Source organism: Heterodontus francisci, chromosome 18 (genome assembly GCF_036365525.1).
Source record: "Heterodontus francisci isolate sHetFra1 chromosome 18, sHetFra1.hap1, whole genome shotgun sequence".
In the NCBI taxonomy this organism is placed as follows: Eukaryota; Metazoa; Chordata; class Chondrichthyes; order Heterodontiformes; family Heterodontidae; genus Heterodontus; species Heterodontus francisci.
The window spans coordinates 11,460,223-11,481,349 of NC_090388.1; the positions used below are offsets into that span (position 1 = coordinate 11,460,223).

General features: G+C 44.0%; 1 protein-coding gene across 9 annotated transcripts in view; it reads left to right on the top strand.

The window, feature by feature from the left end:
• Nucleotides 1–1,527: 1,527 nt before the first annotated feature.
• Nucleotides 1,528–21,127, top strand: part of caps2 (calcyphosine 2) — a 50,353-nt gene continuing 30,753 nt past the window's right edge. The window contains exons 1-9 of one of the 9 annotated variants that reach the window (XM_068051168.1): nucleotides 1,528–1,618; nucleotides 1,825–1,920; nucleotides 3,469–3,515; nucleotides 8,385–8,430; nucleotides 9,452–9,577; nucleotides 11,957–12,145; nucleotides 12,950–13,072; nucleotides 16,799–16,866; nucleotides 19,187–19,309. In XM_068051168.1, the coding sequence (XP_067907269.1) occupies nucleotides 1,840–1,920; nucleotides 3,469–3,515; nucleotides 8,385–8,430; nucleotides 9,452–9,577; nucleotides 11,957–12,145; nucleotides 12,950–13,072; nucleotides 16,799–16,866; nucleotides 19,187–19,309 (803 nt within the window). In that variant the 5' untranslated portion in view covers nucleotides 1,528–1,618; nucleotides 1,825–1,839. Of the gene's footprint in view, nucleotides 1,736–1,824; nucleotides 1,921–2,709; nucleotides 2,881–3,468; nucleotides 3,516–8,384; nucleotides 8,431–9,451; nucleotides 9,578–11,956; nucleotides 12,146–12,949; nucleotides 13,073–16,798; nucleotides 16,867–19,186; nucleotides 19,310–21,127 lie in introns of those variants that run through there. The other 8 variants (XM_068051166.1, XM_068051167.1, XM_068051164.1 and 5 more) reach the window with 8 other exon arrangements.

The following is a 21,127-nucleotide window of genomic DNA, read 5'->3' on the forward strand; positions in this document are numbered from 1 at the left end:
TGTGTTGAGTGAACGGGACTTGGTACAAGTTAGGATATGAACAGCAGAGTTTTAGAGGGCACAATTCTGATTGTTACTTCTCATTTTTCATAGAATATACACAGAGAAATGGGCCACTTTACCCAACGAATCTGTCCTGGTGTTTAGACTCCACATAAGTCTCCTCTCATCTTCCCCATTGCAACCTTTCAGCATATCTTTCTATTCCTTTTTTTGTCATATAACAACCAGAGGTGACCTGAGGAAACTTGTTTTTTTTACACAGTGTGTTGTGATTTGGCATGTTTCTTTTCTTTTGGGCCTCCTTATCTCGAGAGACAATGGATACGCGCCTGGAGGTGGTCAGTGGTTTTGGCATGTACTGTCTGAAAGAGCGTTGGAAGCAGATTCAATAGTAACTTTCAGTAAGGGAATTTGAGAATTACTTCAAGGGAAAACATTTTACAGGGCTATGAGGAAAAAGCAGGAGGAGTGGGACTAATTAGCTCTACCAAGGATCCGACACGGGTTTGATGGGTTGAATGATCTTCTCCTTTGCTGTGTCATTCTATGATTTCTATTAATAACTTTCTTGCATTTAAAGAAATGGATTCTGAAGTGACATTTCTTATCACTTGGTGAGATCAATTGATGAGGCTTTTGGGGGCGATGCAGGGAGAGGGAGGAGGGCAGTGGCGAGGACACTTGTAACAAGTTCCCCAATGAGCTTACCCCTGGATGGAGAGATAGAAAGCTTTGTTACTTTGGCTGAGCTGATTTTTGGCAACTAGGTTGTTAACTGAAATGTCAATCTGGACATTCCTTTTCTTCTTTCAATGGACCCAGAACAATGGTGACAGTCCCAGTTTTTTTTAGTAACTTTACCTAACTTAGTTCCACCCAGAGTTGCCAGTGCGCTGCCTCTGACCCCCCACCCCCACTCAATAACCCAACTCTTGTGCTTCTCTCCCCCCTTGCTCATCCAAACCCTTGTGTCTCTCTCCCCCAGCTTATCCAAACTTGTCTCTTTCCCCCGTTCATCCAAACTCGTGTCTCTACCCCTGATCATCCAAACTCTTGTGCCTCTCTTCCCTGCTTATCCAAACTCGTGTCACGCTCCCCCATATCATCCAAACTCATATCTTTCCCCCTGCTCATCCAAACTCGTGTGTCTCCCCTGTTCATCCAGACTCTAGTGCCTCTCCCCCACATCACCTAAACCCTTGTGTCTCTATTCCTTACACGTTCCAACACGTGCTTTTCTCTCCAAGAAGCTCCAACTCTTGTGCTTCTCTCTCCTGCCCAACCAGAACTTGCCCTCCATATAACGTACAGGAGAGTGTAAATGCTATAATGTGCAGGGGTTCAACTCCTGCATCTGCCGTGCGTTAAGTAAAGAACAGCAAATGCAACACAACTGAATGTGATTTTCATTTGTTACAACATCGTCAACAATGATATTAATCTCTCTTCATTCCACCGGCCCGCACATTGTTTACATTGAAAGAGACGCACGCCTGTGCAGCTGAGTGCGCGTGCGCATTTGGGTCCCGGAAGTGTAGGACCGACGCGGACGGTCGGCATGGCAACGCGGGGTGATTGACGTGAGGCCGCCAGGTGTGCGCTCGGCCGGCGACAGGTGAGCTACCGGTACGGCCAGTCCTGTTTATCGCAGGCCCGGCCGGGCAGGTACCAGCTTCTGGTCCAGGCTTATGTAAGGTGTCGCATCACTTCTACAGTAACACCCACTTCCTGAGTAATCCCAGAGCTTTCTGATGTACAATTAAACTTTAAATCCTTTTTAAAAAAAAATTCAGTTAACCTCTGTATGGCTTCATTTTACAGTATTGACCACTTTAAATGGATCTGGAAGTTAAAGGCATTGGCACAACATCAAGGAATCAAGCCCAGCAGAATTCAACAAGGCAGAAATCCACACAGGTAAGCCCAACAGGTATATGAATTTGGGATACTTCTTTCTGGCCAGTAAAAACTATTGGGCCTCCCCAAATAAAATATTTCCATATTTACATAAAGCAGCCCCACAGAGTTTTGAAATGTTCGTCTTTAGATACTTATAAACCGTGCTGACAGATTGTTTCTTGCCCCGCTTTCAAAAGTCAGTTACTGAAGTTTTAAAATAAAAACAGAAAATGCTGGAAAACATTCAGCAGGTCAAGCAGCATCTGTGGAGAGAGAAGCAGCAACAGCTTACATTTATATTGTGCATTTATCATAGTAAAACGCCCCGAGGTGCTTCACAGGAGCATTTTCAGACAAAATTTGACAACGGAGCCACAGAAGGAGATATTAGGACAGGTGACCAAAAGCTTGGTCAAAAAGGTAGATTTTAAGGGGCGTCTTAAAGGAGGAGGAGGGAGTTAGAAAAGTTTAGGGAGGCAAGTCCAGAGTTTAGGGTCTAGGCAGCTGATGACATGGCTGCCATTGATGGAGTGAGGGAAATCAGCAATTTATGTCAATAGTTATCCTTCAACTGACAATACTAAGACAGGTTATCTGGTCATTATCACTTGCTGTTTGTGGGAGCTTGCAATGTTCAAATTGACAATTGGCTACTGGAACAGTGACTATACTTCAAGAGTATAGTCCTATGAAATAAAGCAATCCAAAATTAAAATTTGTTAGTTAACTATATAAGTGAGTAAAAACACAGCACAACCTTCTGTGGATAGTCTAGGAGTAGCTGTCTGACCTTTGATCTTTCAATAGTGTCTTGTGTATTGGCATCCTTCCATCTACGAAAGATGATGGACACGCAGCAGACAATCCTTTTAGGTGAGGTATCTGCTCTTGTTGCACCTTTGCTGATGGCTGTGAAGACCAATCCTTGAGAGGCAGGTTCTGCCACAAGTGCTGCACATGAAGCTGCTAAGTGATGCTGTGAGTTGTTGTTTTTGACGTTGGCGCCTGTTGTCAAGTTGCTGTACACTGGTCGTTGTAGGTAGTGCGCACCAGTCCACAGGATGTGTTGCCATTGCCAGCTAGTGACTCCCAGCTGTGATAGTCGACATTTAGGGCCTTCATGTGCCTTAAAACTCCTAATTCATTTGCCCTGCCATTTGAATCTTTAGTGAGAATGTAGAAAGCTTTAATATCAATTTTTTTTTTAGAATTAATTAAAACATTGGTTCTCATTTTAATCACTGTGCCTACTGCTAATTCATTACGCCAGCCGCTGACTTTATTTTTCTCACTGCTGGTACATTACACTCATCACTGGCTGAGCATCTGCTCATGCTGTTTGCTAGGTTATTACACTCACTGCTAGCTCGTGAATCTCACTATTAATTTGTCACACTCGCTGTTAGTTTATTTTGCTCACTGTTATCACTAAGCTGTTTATTTTGCTTGTTACTGGGGTTGCTGATTTATATGATCACTACAGGTTAATATATGCTGACTGATAATGCTATTTTAGTCACCATCATTTAGTAATAATTGGTTTTATACATTACTTTTTGTAAATAGGGATGGAGGATATGTTCTAGCGATGCTTATGGTCCTCGTCCTGATGAGTAAGTATCTATTATTGAACTTAATTTATTAATGTGCTTCCATTTTAACTTTGCTTTCATGCACAAGGCTTCTCATCTTCACTTACCTTAGGTGAGATGGTAAAACTGCCACATGTGGTTTTCCTCCACGATCGTGTCTTTGAGCAGTTTTTCTCGAATCACTTGACAAGAAGTGGTGTTCTGGTATGTACAGAGGCAGTATTATCTGCTCATTTAAAGACAGTTGTTGGTGCCACACCCTCATTGGGCTCACCCAGGATTTTGAGACTGATTGCTTTTCCTTCGAGTTATTTCTGAGATTCATCATATCCTTTGGCACTCAAGATATTTGTTCCTTTTATTTTTTTTGCTCATACTAAACATTCATTCTCTTTCTCTCTTTCTCTCTCTAGCTCTTTTTTTCTCTTCCCTCCTTTCTCTTTGCTGTATGGCTGTCATACACATTCTTATACTCTATACTCTATGCTGTGGAGTATGGGAATACATGGTGAATTGCGAGGTTATGGTAGCACTGTAGAGGACAGGGAGCTGGTGACTAGAAGGGTTGGGACTGCAAATGAAGCACTCGAATCTGGGGAATGAGAACATTCAGAAGTGGGGTTGGGAACACTGGTGCAGGGTTAAAGTGTGGGGACACGTGGGGATCTACCAGCACTGGAGTTTGAGTATTGGAGCAATGGGGGTGGGGGGGGGGTGGGATTTACTGGCGAGGGAAATGGGTTTCTGGGGAACTCAGAATCATGCAGGTGGTGGAATGGGAACGCTGAGGTGGGAATCAGGAGGCTTGGGTGTAAGACATGAAATACTCAGAAGCAAGGGCTTGGGGAGATAACAAGTGCCAGCCACGAGTGAAGTGGGTCAGAAATGCCACTCAGAAACAATGACAGGGAGAGGGACAGACAGGGTGGGCAGGAGTGGAAGCAGTGCAGAATCAATGGAGCCAGTAGCAGCTTATTTTTCAGGGTGTCAGTGCTTCTTGAGGCACTATTAAACTGCGGCTATCGTATCTCAGGCGAAGTTGGTAGAGCAGAGTTAGTGCTTGTGTAGAGCAATCAAAATATAGGGAGGCATTGAGACTCATCTTTGGCATTGCTCTTCAGACATGGAAGCTCTCAAGTAAATGAGCTGAAGCAGGCAAAAAATTTTATTGCTGCAACTTGTGAGCTTTGGAGGGCTGACTGCTAATGTGTAAAACGATATTGATGTATCAAGGTAGGTTTCTCACTCGCGTAAAAGACCATTATTGTCACTTGTGACTTGTCGGCCATTTATACATTTTAAAGAATTAATTCACGGGTGTCACAGGCAAAGCTGGCATTTATTGTCCATCACTAGTTGCCCTTGAGATGGTCGTGGACCTTCATCTTGACTCGTTGTAGACAGTGGTAAAGGCACTCCCACACTCCCTGTGGGGAGGCGGTGGCGTAATGGTAATGTCACTGGACTAGGAATCCAGAGACCCAGAGAGTATTTCTTTGGAGACATGGATTCGAATCTTACCACAGCAGAAGGTGGAATTTGAATTCAATTAATACAATCTAATGATGGCCATGAAACCATTGTCGATTGCTCTAAAAACCCATTTGATTCACTAATGTCCTCTAGGGAAGGAAATCTGCTGTCACAGAATCACAGAATAATACAGTGCAGAAGAGGCCCTTCGGCCTGTCGAGTCTGCACCGATGCATTAAAGACACCTGACCTGTCTACCTAATCCCATTTGCCAGCACTTGGCCCATAGCCTTGAATGTTATGACGTGCCAAGTGCTCATCCAGGTACTTTTTAAAGGATGTGAGGCAACCTGCCTCTACCACCCTCCCAGGAAGTGCATTCCAGACCGTCACCACCCTCTGGGTAAAAAAGTTCTTCCTCAAATCCCCCTTGAACCTCCTGCCCCTCACCTTAAACTTGTGTCCCCTCGTAACTGACCCTTCAACTAAGGGGAACAGCTGCTCCCTATCCACCCTGTCCATGCCCCTCATAATCCTGTACACCTCGATCAGTCTTCTCTGCTCCAGCGAAAACAACCCAAGCCTATCCAACCTCTCTTCATAGCTTAAATGTTCCATCCCAGGCACCATCCTGGTGAATCACCTCTGCACCCCCTCCAGTGCAATCACATCCTTCCTATAATGTGGCGACCAGAATTGCACACAGTACTCCAGCTGTGGCCTTACCAAAGTTCTGTACAACTCCAACATGACCTCCCTGCTTTTGTGATCTATGCCTCGATTGATAAAGGCAAGTGTCCCAAATGCCTTTTTCACCACCCTATTAACCTGCCTTTCTGCCTTCAGAAATCTATGGACAAACACGCCAAGGTCCCTTTGTTCCTCAGAACTTCCCAGTGTCAGGCCATTCATTGAATACTTTCGTGTCACATTACTCCTTCCAAACTGTCCTTACCTGGTCTGGCCTACATGTGACTCCAGACCCACAGCAATGTGGTTGACTCTTAAATATCCTCTGAAATGGCCTAGCAAGCCACTTAGTTGTATCTAACCGCTACAAAGTCAATAAAACAGAATGAAACCGGCATCAACCTATGCACCGGAAACGACAATGGCAAAGCCAGCCCTGTCGACCCTGCAAAGTCCTCCTTACTAACATCTGGGGCCTTGTGCCAAAGTTTGGAGAGCTGTCCCACAGCCTAATCAAGCAACAGCCTTATATAGTCATACTCACGGAATCATAGCTTACAAACAATGTCCCAGACAATGCCATCACCATACCCAGGTATGTCCTGTCCCAGCGGCAGGATATGCCCAGCGGTGGTGGTGGCACAGTGGTATACAGTCAGGAGTGAGTTGCCCTGGGAGTCCTCAACATCGACTCCGGACCCCATGAAGTCTCATGGCATCAGGTCAAACATGGGCAAGGAAACCTCCTGCTGATTACCTACTGCCCTCCCTCAGCTGATGAATCAGTACTCCTCCATGTTGATCACCAATTGGAGGAAGCACTGAGGGTGGCAAGGGCACAGAATGTACTCTGGGTGGGGGAATTCAATGTCCATCAGCAAGAGTGGCTCGGTAGCACCACTATGAGCTGGCCGAATCCGAAAGGCCGTAGCTGCTAGACTGGGTATGTGGCAGGTGGTGAGGGAACCAACAAGAAGGAAAAACATACTTGACTTCGTCTTTACCAATCTGCCTGTTGCAAATGCATCTGTCCATGACAGTATTGGTAGGAGTGACCATCGCACAGTCCTTGTGGAGATGAAGTCCCGCCTTCACATTGAGGATACCCTCCATCGTGTTGTGTGGCTTGACCACCGTGCTAAATGGGATAGATTTCGAACAGATCTAGCAATGCAAAACTGGGCATCCATGAGGCGCTGTGGGCCATCAGCAGCAGAATTGTACTCAACCACAATCTGTAACCTCATGACCTGACATATTCCCCACTCCACTGTTACCATCAAGCCAGGAGACTAACACTGGTTCAATGAAGAGTGCAGGATGGCATGCTAGGAGCAGCACCAGGCATACCTCAAAATGAGGTGTTAGCTTGGTGAAGCTGCAACACAGGACTAATTGCGTGCCAAACTGCATAAGCAGCATGTGACAGATAGAGCTAAGCGATCCCATAAGCAACGGATCAGTTCTAAGCTCTGTAGTCCTGCCACATCCAGTCGTGAATGGTGGTGGATAATTACCCAACTAACAGGAGGAGGTGGCTTCACAAATATCCCCATCCTCAATGATGGGGGAGCCCAGCACATCAGTGCGAAAGATAAGGCTGAAGCATTCGAGCCACACAAGTGCCAGGTAATGACCATCTCCAACAAGAGAGAATCTAACCATCTCCCCTTGATATTCAATGGCATTACGATCGCTGAATCCCCCACTATCAACATCCTAGGGGTTACCATTGACCAGAAACTGAACTGGAGTAGCCATATAATTACCATGGCTACAAGAGCAGGTCAGAGGCTAGAAATCCTGCGGCGGGCAACTCACCTCCTGACTCCCCAAAGCCTGTCCACCATCTACAAGGCACAAGTCAGGAGTGTGATGGAATACTCTCCACTTGCCTGGATCGGTGCAGCTCCAACAACACTCAAGAAACTTGACACTGTCCAGGACAAAGCAGCCTGCTTGATTGGCACCCCATCTACAAACATTCACTCCCTTCACCACCGACACACAGTGGCAGCAGTGTGTACCATCTACAAGATGCACTGCAGCAACACACCAAGGCTCCTTAGACAGCACCTTCCAAACTCGTGACCTCTACCAACTGGAAGGACAAGGGCAGCAAATGCATGGGAACACTGTCACCTGCAAGTTCCCCTGCAAGTCTCACACTATCCTGTCCTGGAACTATATCACCGCCATTCCTTCACTGTCGCTGGGTTCAAGGGAACTCCCTAACAGCACTGTGGGTGTACCTACCTCACATGGACTGTAGTGGTTCAAGAAGGCAGCTCACCACCACCTTCTCAAGGGCAATTAAGGATGGGCAATAAATGCTGGCCTAGCCGGCGATGCCCACATCCCATGAATGAATAATTTTTAAAAAGTTAAAAATGCTGTTCAGTTGGGAGTTCCTGGATTTTGACTCAGCGACAATGAAGGAACAGCGATATGTGTTCAAGTTGGAACTGAGAGTGACTTGGAGGGGAACTTGGAGGTGGTGGTGTTCCCATGCATCTTCTGACCTTTGAGGTGGTGGAGGGCAGGTGTTTGGGAGGTGCTGTCAAAGAAGCCTTGGCGACTCGCTGCAGTGCATCCTTTGTATAGTACACTTTGCAGCCACGGTGCAATGGTGGTGGAGTGAGTGAATTTTTTTTTAGGGTGGTGAAGGGGCTTTAGATTTGTACTGTAACAATCTCTGGTATTACAGCAAGATTTTCTTCATTTCAGTGTGCCTGCATTAGACTTGAAGAGACTTGGTGATTCAGATGGTGAGGTAAGCAACGATTTGCTTTCTTTAAAAGAATTTTTAAAATGCCATTGTGGTTTTGCAACAGATTAGAAGTCCAGAAATGAGACTGTTTTTAAAACATTCCCTTATATGGATTGATCTACAGCTGTAATTTCAGAGTCTCCCACCGACCTAGATTCAGATTTTGCTCGATGTTTAAAGAGTGCTGACTTACCAAATATACGCTTTCCTTTTATTCTGGCTCCAAAGAAGAAAAGCCTTAACAGTAAAATAGAAAATGAGAATATCGTTTCTGCAGGAATTTTTCTGGATCAACCACTTTCTTTTTCTCCTTTTGTTGCACGTTGCTGCAACTTTCATGCATTTCTTCTGATCAAAACTTCATTGTTTATACAGTTGACACACACTCTTAGAATGTTGAAACACAGAACAGGCCACTCAACCCACCAATTGTGCACTCCATCGGTACCATCTAAACTGATCCCATTCCCCCACTTGTTCCCCGTGGCCTTTTAATGTGCCCCTTTATCGAAGGGAATCAATTACTTGAAAGGTGCACCTGGACTCTCCTTCAACAGCGGTTTGTGGCGGAGAATTCCATTCTATGTAAGGACACTCCTGTAAGATCATAAGAAATAGGAGCAGGAGTAGGCCATTTGGCCCCTTGAGCCTACTTCGCGATTCAATAAGATCATGGCTGATCTGAGTGTGGCCTTAACTCCACTCTCCTGCCTTCCCCGCCACCACACCCCCCTACCATCCGCCCATAATCCTTGACTCCCTTGTCGATCAAAAATCTGTCTAACTCGGCCTTGAATATATAAGAACCTTAGGATGTTTTACTACATTAAAAATGTGATATTCAGCAATGGGGGAGGATTAACGGGTTTAAATGAAGCACTTTGAAGTATAAGCCGTTCACATGTACAGCTGGCAAATTGCATTAGTGCCAATGCGCCTGCGATAATTGTTATTTGACCACATAAATGCTGAACCTCATTGAACTTCCTGTTGAGTAATATCAGTACAAATCTTGTCCTTGCAGAGTGATTTATCGTACACGCCTGTTACGAAAGGATATCCTCACTTAGCGTCTCTGGATTCTACCTCGACTATTAGCTGGGGTGCACCCTTCCCAGCTCCATTCTCCCGTCACCGGCCCTATCATCAGGTCTGTTTGTTATAAGAAATGGAACACATCACAGTACTTGTTTTTAATATAAACTGTTCTAGCTGTAATAGAATCATTGGCACATTCATCGTGACTGTGCTGGCTCTTAGGAAGAGATATGCAATTAGCCCCAATCTCTTTTGCTCTTTTTCATAGCCCTGCATATTTTTCTTTCTCATGAGGGTTGAGGCAGGCTTTTGAAAGGGAATTGGACAATTATTTGAATAGAAAAAATCTGCAGGGCTACAAAGAAAAGGTCGGGGAGTGGGATTAGCTGAGTTGCTCTTGCAGAGAGCCGGCACGGACACGACAGACTGAATAGCCTCTTTCTGTGCTTTAACCATTCTGTGATTCTAAGAATATATCCAATTTCTTTTTAAAAGTTACTATTGAGTCTACTTCCACCATCCTTTCAGGCAGTGCATTCCAGATCATAACATACTACGTTGTAAACAATCTCCTCATTTCCTCCCGCGCCCCAGTTCTTTTGCTAATTACCTTAGATCTACATCCTCTGGTTACCTGCCTCTATCAAAATTCTTCATAAATCTCTCCTTAACCTTCTCTGCTCTAAGGAGAGAAATCCTAGTTTCTCCACATAACTGCACTCCTTCATTCCTGGTACCATTCTAGAAAATCTCCTCTGCACCCTCTCCAAAGCTTTGACATCCTTTTAAAGTGTGGTGCCCAGATTTGGACACAGTACTCCAGGTGATAGAACTACTGATCTACATGCTTGACAGATGAAAGAATCAGTGATGCATCAATTGATTGTAGTAGCCATAGATATGAACAGTGTGAGTGTGCCCCCCCAGTATCCCAACTGAGGCAGGTTGCCTGACAGCCTCCTAAAATATTACCAGCAGACCAACCCCTGTCCCCTGCTGCGAATCAATATTCAACTTAATTAGAGTCAAAGTGAGGAGGGGTGTTGGTAATATCCTGCTCTGATGCACTTTCAAGGAGGAAGGATTCAACGCAACTGGAATCCAAAAAATACTCAAAGCTCCCAACCATTTATATAAGGAAGGTTGATGAGTGACAGCAAAATAAACAGACCTTTTGTAGAAATCCATGGTTATATTCAGGTAGAATTAATTTTTGTGAAATTATAGTATTTCAAGCTCAATTATAATTAACCAAAAAATTGGTTGCACAAGAGTAAAAATTGCGTATGCGATTTTTTTTCCCATTGGATGAAGAAATCTCTCCATTGCACTGGGTACATAGTGATTATGTCAATGCACCTGTAATCCAGAGGCCTGGACGAATGAGTTCAAATCCTACCACAGCAGCTGGAGAATTTAAATTCAGTTTATTAAATAAATCAGAAACAAAAAGCTGGTGCCTGTAATGGTGAGCTTGAAATTACTAGATTGTAGTAAAAACCCATCTGGTTTACTAATGTCCTTTTAGGAAGGAAATCTGCCATCCTTACCTAGTCTGGCCTATAGTGACTCCAGACCCAGAGCAATATGGTTGACTTTGAACTGCTTCTGAAATGGCCAAGCAAGCCTCTCAGTTGCGTAAAATACTGCTATGACGGACTGCAGTGGTTCAAGAAGGTGGCTCATCACCACCTCAAGGACAATTGGGATGGGCAATAAATGCTGGCCTTGCCAGTGACGCTCACATCCTGTAAATGAATAAAAAACAAAAAAAAAGCATAAATTCCCAAGTTTGTATGTTGCAGAAATTGGCATAATTATATGGCCTATACATTGATTATATACTATTATTTTTTGTATTGTAACCTCTGAGCTATTTCAATAGTAACATTAGGAACAGGAGTAGGCCATTCAGTTAGATTATTGCTGATCTGCACCTCAACCCCTTTCGTTTGTTCTCCTTTGCTCTTAATAGAAATAAAGGAAGAGTTGCATTTAAATAGCACCTTTCCCACCCCGACTTCCCTAAGCATTTTGCTGCCAGTGAAGCAATTTTGAAATGTAGTCAGTGTTATAATGTAGGAAGCACAATAGCCAATTCGTGCACAGCCATCTCCCACGAAAAGCAGTGTGATAAAGACCCAAAAATTTGTTTTTTAGTGATGTTGATTGAGGAATAAATATTGGCCAGGACACTGGGGATAACTCCTCTATTCTTCTCCAAAATAGTGCCATGGGATCTTTTATGTCCACCTGAGAAAACAGACGGAGCCTCAGTTTAATGTCTCATCCTTTACCTAACAGGAAGCTATGGACTTTTGTCTTGAATATTCATTGTCACAGCATCCACAGTGTTTTGAGGGGAGAGAGATCCAAATTTCTACTACCCTTTGAGAAAGAAAATTGATTTCTGAATTCACCCCTGATATTTATTGCTTCTGCACATACATCTTTTTAAAAGCAATATTTTAATTGAACTGTGCGCATTCAGCAATGTCCTGTAGAAGAGTTGGCCATACCGGAGACTCTGCCTGCACCTTCCGAGAGGTACAAGCTGAAGTATCAGCAGTATGAGGAGGACATGAAGAGGAGTTACAAGCGATACACCCAGCAAAAAGCACAGAAGAGCAAAGCAGACTCTCTGCGTCAGCAGCCTCCGCCAGCCATTGTCCAGGCACAGGTATCTTGCCAAAAGAAGCTTTCTTTTGACTCAGCACAAGTTTGTAAAGCTATGTCCTCCTGTAGTGAGAAGCTAGGAACTGTGGAGGAGCAGCAGAGATTCAGGACTCCATGTACAGAAATCACTAAAAACTAGTGGATAAGTTCAAAAAAGGCTAATGGAATGTTAACCTTCATCTCAAGGGAAATATAAAGGGGTGGAAGTTATGCTACAGATGTATAAAGTTATGGTTATATCACATCTGGAGGACTGTGTTCAGTTTTGGGCAGCGCACTTCAGCAAGGAGATACTGGCCTTGGATGGGGTGCAGTGCAGATTCACCAGAATGATATTGGGACTAAAAGGGTAAATTATGAGCCGTCTAGGCTTGTATTCCCTTTGAGTGTAGAAGATTAAGGTGTGAACAAACTGAGGTGTTTAATATGATTGAAGGAATTGATAGGTTAGATAGAGAGGAACTATTGTCTCTGGGGGTCATCCAGGAAAAGGGAGCAAAACCATAAAATTAGCGCGAGGCTGTTCAGGGGTAATGTCAGGAGGCAGTTTATCACACAAAGGGTAGTGGAAATCTGGAACACACTTCTATAAAAAGCAGTTAATTGACAATTTCAAAACTAAGATTGATTGATTTTTGTTGGGTAGTGGTATTAAGGGATATGGAACCAAGGTGGGTAAATGGAGTTGAGATACAAATTAGCCATGATTTAATTGAATGGCAGGACAGGCGCGATGGGGCTGAATGGCCTTTTGTTCCGATGGATTGATGATGTATTCTTATGTTTGGAATTTCTACATTTTTGAAAGGAATCTCCAGCTGATGAAGTGACTCCTGAGGCTCTGACCTCTCTTGATGAGAAAGCAATTCTACAGCAGTGTTACACCAGCAAGCCATATACTGTAGAGCAAAGCATGAGGATGTTGGAAGCTGTGAGTCAGTTGCTGTTTTACTTTTTTTTTTAAAAAGCACAAGCATATATTTTCTTTCCAATTCTTTAGATCCCCTTGCGCCATATTGTGTTTACTAGCCACAAGAGCAAATACATTGCCTGTTCTCAGACCAGGGTGTCTTGCTGTCCCTCCACGTTTTCGGTGTATCTTGTGGACAATCAGTTATCCTCGACTTGGCTCTTTTTTTTGAGTATGAAATTCTTATTTTTCTTTTCTCTTTCCTTCTCTTAATATCATTGTAATAAATAAATAAATTGCATTTATATAGCACCTTTCTTCTCAGGATGTTCGAGGGCTTTGCAGTCAGTGAAGTACTTCTGAAGTGTAGTCACCAACCTAATACAGAAAATACAACAGCAAGGTCCCACAACCAGCCATAAGGTTACTGACCAGATCGTCTGTTACAGCGGCATTGGTTAATGGATAAATGCTGGCCAGGACACCAGGGAGAGCTCTGCTGCGCTTCAGAAACGTTAATGGGATCTTTTGCACTCATCTCAACAGGCTGATGGGGCTTCCATTTAGTTGTCTAAAAGTCAGCACCTTCGACAGTGTCTTCAACAGCTCCCCCTCAGTACTGCACTGACGTGTGATTTATATGCTCAAGCCCCTTGACTGGGTCTTGAACCCACAACAGTCTAACTCAGAAGCTTCTAACTGAGTAAAATATTTTTATCCTGCATTAGTTAGATTCAGTGGGTAGCACTCCAGAGACTTGAGTACGTAATCTACACTGACACTCAAGTACAGCTCTGGGGGAGTGCTGCACTGTTGGCGTGCCATCTTTGGATGAGGTGTGGCCCTGTCTGCCTGCTTCCATGGTTCAGGTGGATGTTGGAGATCCTATGGCAAGGTTTTGATAGGGTAAATAAGACAAAACTGTTTCCACTGGCAAAAGGGTCAGTAACCCGAGGATACAGATTTAAGATAATTGACGAAAGAACCAGAGGGAGATGAGGAGAAATAATCTGAAATGCACTGCCTAAAATGGCAACGGAAGATTCAATTGTAACTTTCTTAAGGGAATTGGATAAATACTTAGAGGGGGAAAGAGCAGGGGAGTGGGGCTACTTGGAAAGCACTTTCAAAGGTTTTCACAGGCATGATGGGCCAAATGGCCTCCTTTGTGTGCTGTATGGCACCAAGGAGAGTAAGAGGTTTTCCTTTTGTGCCTGATCAACAATCCTCCTTCATATCTCAACCTCCAACCTTTTTTTAAATTCATTCATGGGATGTGGGCATCGCTGGCTGGGACAGCATTTATTGCCCATCCCTAATCACCCTTGAGAAGGTGGTGGTGAGCTGCCTTCTTGAACCGCTGCAATCTATGTGGGGTAGGTCCACCCACAGTGCTGTTAGGAAGCAAGTTGCAGGATTTTGACCCAGTGACAGTGAAGGAACGGTGATATAGTTCCAAGTCAGGATGGTGGGTGGCTTAGAGGGGAACTTGCAGGTGGTGGTGTTCCCATGCATCTGCTGCCCTTTGTCCTTCTAGGTGGTAGAGGTCGCGGGTTTGGAAGGTGCTGTCTAAGGAACCTTGGCGCGTTGCTGCAGTGCATTTTGTAGATGGTACACACTGCTGCCACTGTGCGTTTGTGGTGGAGGGAGTGAATGTTTGTGGATGGTGTGCCAGTCAATCGGGATGCTTTCTCCTGGATGGTGTCGAGCTTCTTGAGTGTTGTTGGAGCTGCGCTCATCCAGGCAAGTGGAGAGTATTCCATCACACTCCTGACTTGTGCCTTGTAGATGGTGGACAGACTTTGGTGAATCAGGAGGTGAGTTGCTTGCCGCAGGATTCCTAGCCTCTGACCTGCTCTTGTAGCCACAGTATTTATATGGCTACTCCAGTTCTAGTGACAATGGTTGAAAAGTTACATGGTTACACGTAACAGAATCAAAAACTCCATGCATTTTGGTCAGCCCTGCAGTGTCTGGTTTGGAGATTGAGCAGCATGGTGAGAGTTCTACAACAACAACTTGTATTTATATAGCGTCTTTAACGTAGTTAAACATCCCAAGGCACTTCACAGGAGCGTCATCAAGCAAAATTTGATTCCGAGTCACTTAAGGAGATATGAGGTGAGATGCCCAAAGATTTTGTCAAAGAGGTAGGTTTCAAGGAGTCTTAAAGGACAAAAGAGAGACAGAGAGGAATTCCAGAACTAATGGCTTTGGCAGCTGAAGGCACAGCCAACAATGGTAGAGAGATTAAAATCGAGGATGCTCAAGAGGCCAGATTTGGAGGAGCACAAAGATGTTGGAGGGTTGTAGGGCTGGAGGAGGTGAGATAGGCAGATAGGGGTGAGGCTGTGGAGGGATTAGAAAACAAGGAGGAGAATTTGAAAATCAGCATGTTGCTTCATTGGGAGCCAGTGTAGTTCAGTGAGCATGGGTGTGATCGGTGGACAGGACTTGGTGTGAGTTAGAGGGCAGAGGTTTGGGTGACCTCAAGTTTATGGGGGGTATAATGTGGGAGACCAGCCAGGAATGCATTAGAATAGTGAAGTCTTGAGGTAACAAAGGCATGGATGAGAGCTTCAGTGGCAGATGATCTGACGCAGGGGCAGAGTCAGATTATGTTACGGAGATGGAAATAGGCGGTCTTAGTGATGGCACAGATAAGTGGTCAGAAGCTCCTCTAGGAGTCCAGTATGACACGAAGGTTATGAACAGTCTGGTTCAACCTCAGGCAGTTGCCAGAGAGAGGGTTGGAGTCAGTGGCTAGGGAGTAGAGTTTGTGGTGGGGATAGAAGACAATGGCTGTTAATTGCATATCAATTGTGTATAATTATATACAGGTGGAGGGAATTCATTGGGGTTTCACTTGAGCACATATAAAGAGACACTTACTGAAACTGTGCAGTCGTTGGGTTAGGAGGCGTATGCTTGTAATGTTTCACTCTGTAAATAAATGAAGGACTGAGTAAAGATTGGCTCCCATACTACCCTTCATCAACTGGCTTTCTGGAGTAGAACAATGGCTTTGGTCTTCCCAATATTTAGTTGGAGGAAATTTGCACTCGTACAGTGCTGAATTAAGGGTAAGCAGTCTGATAACTTATAGACAGTGGAGGGGTCGAGAGAGGTGGCAGTGAGGTGGGGCTGGATGTCATCAGCGTATTTGTGGAAACTGATGCTGAGTTTACGGACAATGCCACCATGGGGCAGTATGTTGGTTCTCGGTACAAAAAAGGAAAGCTTGTCGGTTTTCGAATCAAACATTTAACCAAGGCCTTGTTTTCCTGTCGGTTAGATGTGAAAGACCCCAGGGCACTGTTTTGAAGAAGGGCAGGCGAGTTATCTCCGGTGTCCTGGCCAATCTTTATCCCTCAATTAACATTGCTAAAAACAGATTATCTATTAGTTATCGCATTGCTGTTTGTGGGAGCTTGCTGTGCTCAAACTGGCTGACGTGTTTCCTACATACGAGAGTGCCATTGGCTGTAAAGCACTTTGGGATGTCCTGAGGCCATGAAAGACGCTATATAAATGCAAGTTCATTCTTGCTTTGAACAGCTCAGGCTATTTATGGTCCATATACGCTGGTAAATTTTGGGCAAAGTCCTTGGGCAATTGGAGAAAGGGATTCATGGTTTTGATGCTCAGAATGTAACGTGCAAAACTCAACACTCGTGCTCTTAGGTCAGAAAAAGTGTAGTTGTAATCTCTATAAAGAGTGTAAAATGATCCTTACTTTGTACATAGGAGGACCTTGCTGTAGAGAAGAGAAAACAGGCAGTGGTGGAACAAGTGTTGGTGGATCAGCTCTCCAGGTAAGTAAGAGCAGGGATGACTTTCAGAAAGATTCAGGCAAGAAAGTTTTTCAGCTAAAGGTTTTTTTTTAACTATTAACTATTCCGGGTTTTTGTTCTGTGCCTCATCCACCTTTGATTACTGTGAAGGAACAGGGTATTTCTGCTGCAATGTAATTTAACACTCCTTTTTAAATATATACAGTAATACTTGTGCTGGTATTTTTGAAAGATGAGTTGAAGTAGCTTTACAATGTGTACGAGCACTCTAGGGTTTAATGCCTCTCACATGAGAATTGATATTTTGCTGTATATTGGAGCAGTAATAGCAAGGTGGTAGGTACTGGTGAGTTTTTTTTATATTCATTCATGGGTTGTGGGCATCACTGGCAAGGCCAGCTTTTATTGCCCATTCCTAATCACCCTTGAGATGGTGGTGGTGAGCCGCTTTCTTGAATACAACTGAGTGGCTTGCTAAGCTGTTTCAAATGGTAGTTGAGAGTCAACCATATTGTTGTGGGTCTGGAGACACACACAGGCCAGGCCGGGTAAGGACGGCAGATTTCCTTCCCTCAAAGAACGAGATCAGTGAACAAGATGGGTTTTTACAACAATCTGATACTATCGTTTTAGTCCAGATTCATTAACTTAACTGAGTTTAAATTCCCTAACTGCTGTGGTGAGATTTGAACTCATGTCGCTGGATTATTAGTCCAGGCCTCTGGATTACTGGTCCAGTAATATAACCATTGTGCTACTGTATCTGTATAATATATACTTGTTTAATATATCTTAAAAATCACTTGTGTTGGTCAGCTAGTTTCATTTTACAATAACAACTTCTTCCATTTATACAGTGCCTTTAACTTAATAATGTGGGGCGAAAGGGATCAAAAGATTATGGGGGGAAAGTGGGAACAGGTTACTGAGTTGGATGATCAGAATGAATGGCGGAGCAGGCTCGAAGGGCCGAATGGCCTACTCGCTCCTATTTTCTATGTTTCTAAAATACCCCAAGGCGTTTCTCAAGAGGATAAGACAAAAATTGATATCAAACCAAAGTATGAGATATTAGAATAGGTGACCAAAAACTTGGTTAAAGAGATAGGTTTTAAAGAGCTTCTTAAAGGATGATTTACGAGAATGGTTCCAGGAATTAGGGACTTCAGTTGTGTGGACAGATTGGAGAAGCTGGGCTGTTCTCTTTAGAAAAGAGAAGGTTGAGAGGAGATTTAATAGAGACGTTCAAAATCATGAGGGGTCTGAACAGAGTAGATAGAGAGAAACTGTTGCGATTGGCAGAAGGGCTGAGAACCAGAGGACACCGATTTAAGGGGATTGGCAAAAGAATCAGAGGCGACATAAAGAAAAACTTTTTTATGCAGCGAGTGGTTAGTATTTGGAATGCTCTGCCTGAGAGAGTGGTGGATGCGCATTTAATCAGGGCTTTCAAAAGGGAATTGGAAAAGCACCTGAAGAGAAAAGATTTGCAGGGCTGTGGGGAAAAGGCTGAGATGTGGGATTAGCGGAGTTCCTCTTGCCAGCACAGACACAATGGGCTGAATGACCTTCTGCGTTGTAACCGTTCAATGATTCTATTCTGTAGGAGAGACAGAGCCAGAGAGACTTGGGGAGTAAATTCAAAGAGCTTGGGGCCTAGACAGCTGAAGGCATGGCCTCCGATGGTGTGGTGAAGGAAATGTGGATGGACGAGAGGCCAAGTTCGGGAGAATGCAGAGCTCTCGGTAAAATTCTGCTCCTCGTGTAAAGAGTTAGGAAATGAGCTAGCATCGGTACGAAGGGGAACATAAATACTGGAGTTGCTGCAATTCTGCAAATACCAAACTGCTGGAATACACAACGGACCCATTAACACCTGTGAAGACGGACGGAAGGCCTACACCCAGAACGTTAATCTGTTATGTCTCTATCTCCAGATGCTGATGGGCCTGCTCTTTTTATTTGAAATTCAGTTATCATGTAAATGCCACCTGCTTGTGGTCCGTATATGGAGCACGTTTCAGATAGCGAGGGGTGATCCTTTTTAATAATTGAGAAAATGGGCAAGAATTTGAAGCTTATTTTACTTTCGGTGTCTCAAGCAAAAATTGAGACTTATTGAGATTTGAACCAGCACTAGTCTGCAAACTGTAGATGATGGTGGTGTCCTCTGTAATGATAACTTGGTTATTGTCATGTGTAATATTTGGAAGGTCTTTATTTGAATACCTCAGTCTTTTGCAATATTAGTTGGATATTTTGGCTGCACAGCTTTCAGCCATCTTGACCCTGATGAATTACCAGACCTACTGTACCCTCTGATTATTTCCTTCCAAAACAGGGCAGTCATCAGTGACCCTGGTCAAGATGCAAGCACTGCTGATCTGCGTCAGCAGCAAACTACGCTTTCTGGTCTTGGCTCTGCACCCCTGCGCTTTAGAAATCGAAAACTGCATCAAACCAAGTATGTGTTTATGGAATCTTTTAAGACTGAATTCAGTTCTTTATATGTGCAGTCAGAAATATTATGCATGGCCAAGTGTAGCTCAGTGGTAGCTCTCTTCCCTCTGAGTCAGAAGGTGGTGGGATTAAGTCCCGTTCTAGAGTCTTGAGCACAACATCGAGGCTGGCACTTCACTGCTGCAGAGAGGTGTCGTCTTTTGGTTGGGACGTTTACCCACTGCTTGACGAAGAGCAGGGGATTTCTCCCCAGTATCCTGACCAATATTTATTCCTCAACCAACGTTACAAACAGATTATCTGGTCCTTCCCACGTTGCTGTTTGTGGGATTTTGCAGTGTGCAAATTGGCTGCTGCGTTTCCTACATTGCATTAGCGACTACGCTCAAATAAAAAAAGTATTTCATTGGCTGTAGAGCACTTTGGGATGTCCTGAGATTGTGAAAGACTCTCTTGAAATGCAAGTCTTTCATCTATAGCTATTGAAAGATACAAAGATAAATAAGTCACTGATGTGCTCATATGGATTCTCCCGTCTTGAAACATTTGTAAGTTTCTTTCATTTTCGCCCACACTGTGTTAGGAGGAAGGAGATTTATGTTACGATTTTATCCAATTATTTGGGGATTACAAATGTGGGGTAACAAAACTGTCTGGCCAGTACGAAACAGGTCCAACTCTCGCTTGAAGGAATTCTGCAACATCTGGACACATGAGGGGTACTTGACTAACTCTGCACTATTGGTGGTCAGCTTTGCCTCAATTTCTGATATGCACTGTTGAGATCGAGGGACAATGTAGAAAGTTACACATATGTAGCAAGTCAGTCAGCAACTGGCTCGCATGCCAAGCAACAACAACAACTTGCATTTATATAGCGCCTTTAATACAGTCATTATAGCACGGAAGGAGGCTATTCAGCCCATCGACTCCTTGCCAGCTCTCTGTAGAACAATCCAGTCAGTCCCATTCCCCCACTCTATCCCCATAGCCCAGCAATTTTATATCCCTCAAGTGCGCATCCATTTTCCTTTTGAAATCATTCATGTTTCTGCTTCCACCACCCTCATAGGCAACGAGTTCCAGTTCATTACCACTCGCTGCGCAAAAAAGTTCTTCCTTGTATGCCCCCTGCATCTCTTGCTACATATGGATAACTTTCTACATTGTCCCTCGATCTCAACAGTGCATATCGGAAATTGTGGCAAAGCTGACCACCAATAGTGCAGAGCCAGTCAGGTACCCCTTGTGTCCAGATGTGGCAGAATTCCTTCAAGTGAGAGTTCGACCTGTTTCATAGTGGCCAGACAGTTTTGTTACCCCACATTTGTAACCCCCAAAATAATTTGATAAAATCATAACATAAATTTCCTTCCTCCTAACAGTGTGGGGGGAAAATGAAAGAAGCTTAATATTTTAAGAGCAAATCCCTTAAATCTGTGTCTTCTAGTCCTTATCCGACCAGCTAATGGGAATAGCTTTTCTTTGTCTACCTGTCATAATCTTGTACACCTTTATCAGATCTCCCTTCAATCTCATTTGTTGCAAGGAGAACAACCTCAGCTTCTCTAATGTAGTAAAACATCCCAAGACTCTTCACAGGAACATCAAACAAAACTTGACACCAAGCCACATAAGGAGATATTAGGACAGAGCTTGGTCAAAGAGTTGGGTTTTAAAGAGCGTCTTAAAGGAGGAGAAAGAGGTAGAGATGCTGTGAGGCTTTGAGGGGGAATTCCAGAGCTTAGGGCCTGGGCGGCTGAAGACGTGGCCACTAAGGGTGAAGCAATGAAAACCTGGAGATGCACAAGAGGCCAGAACT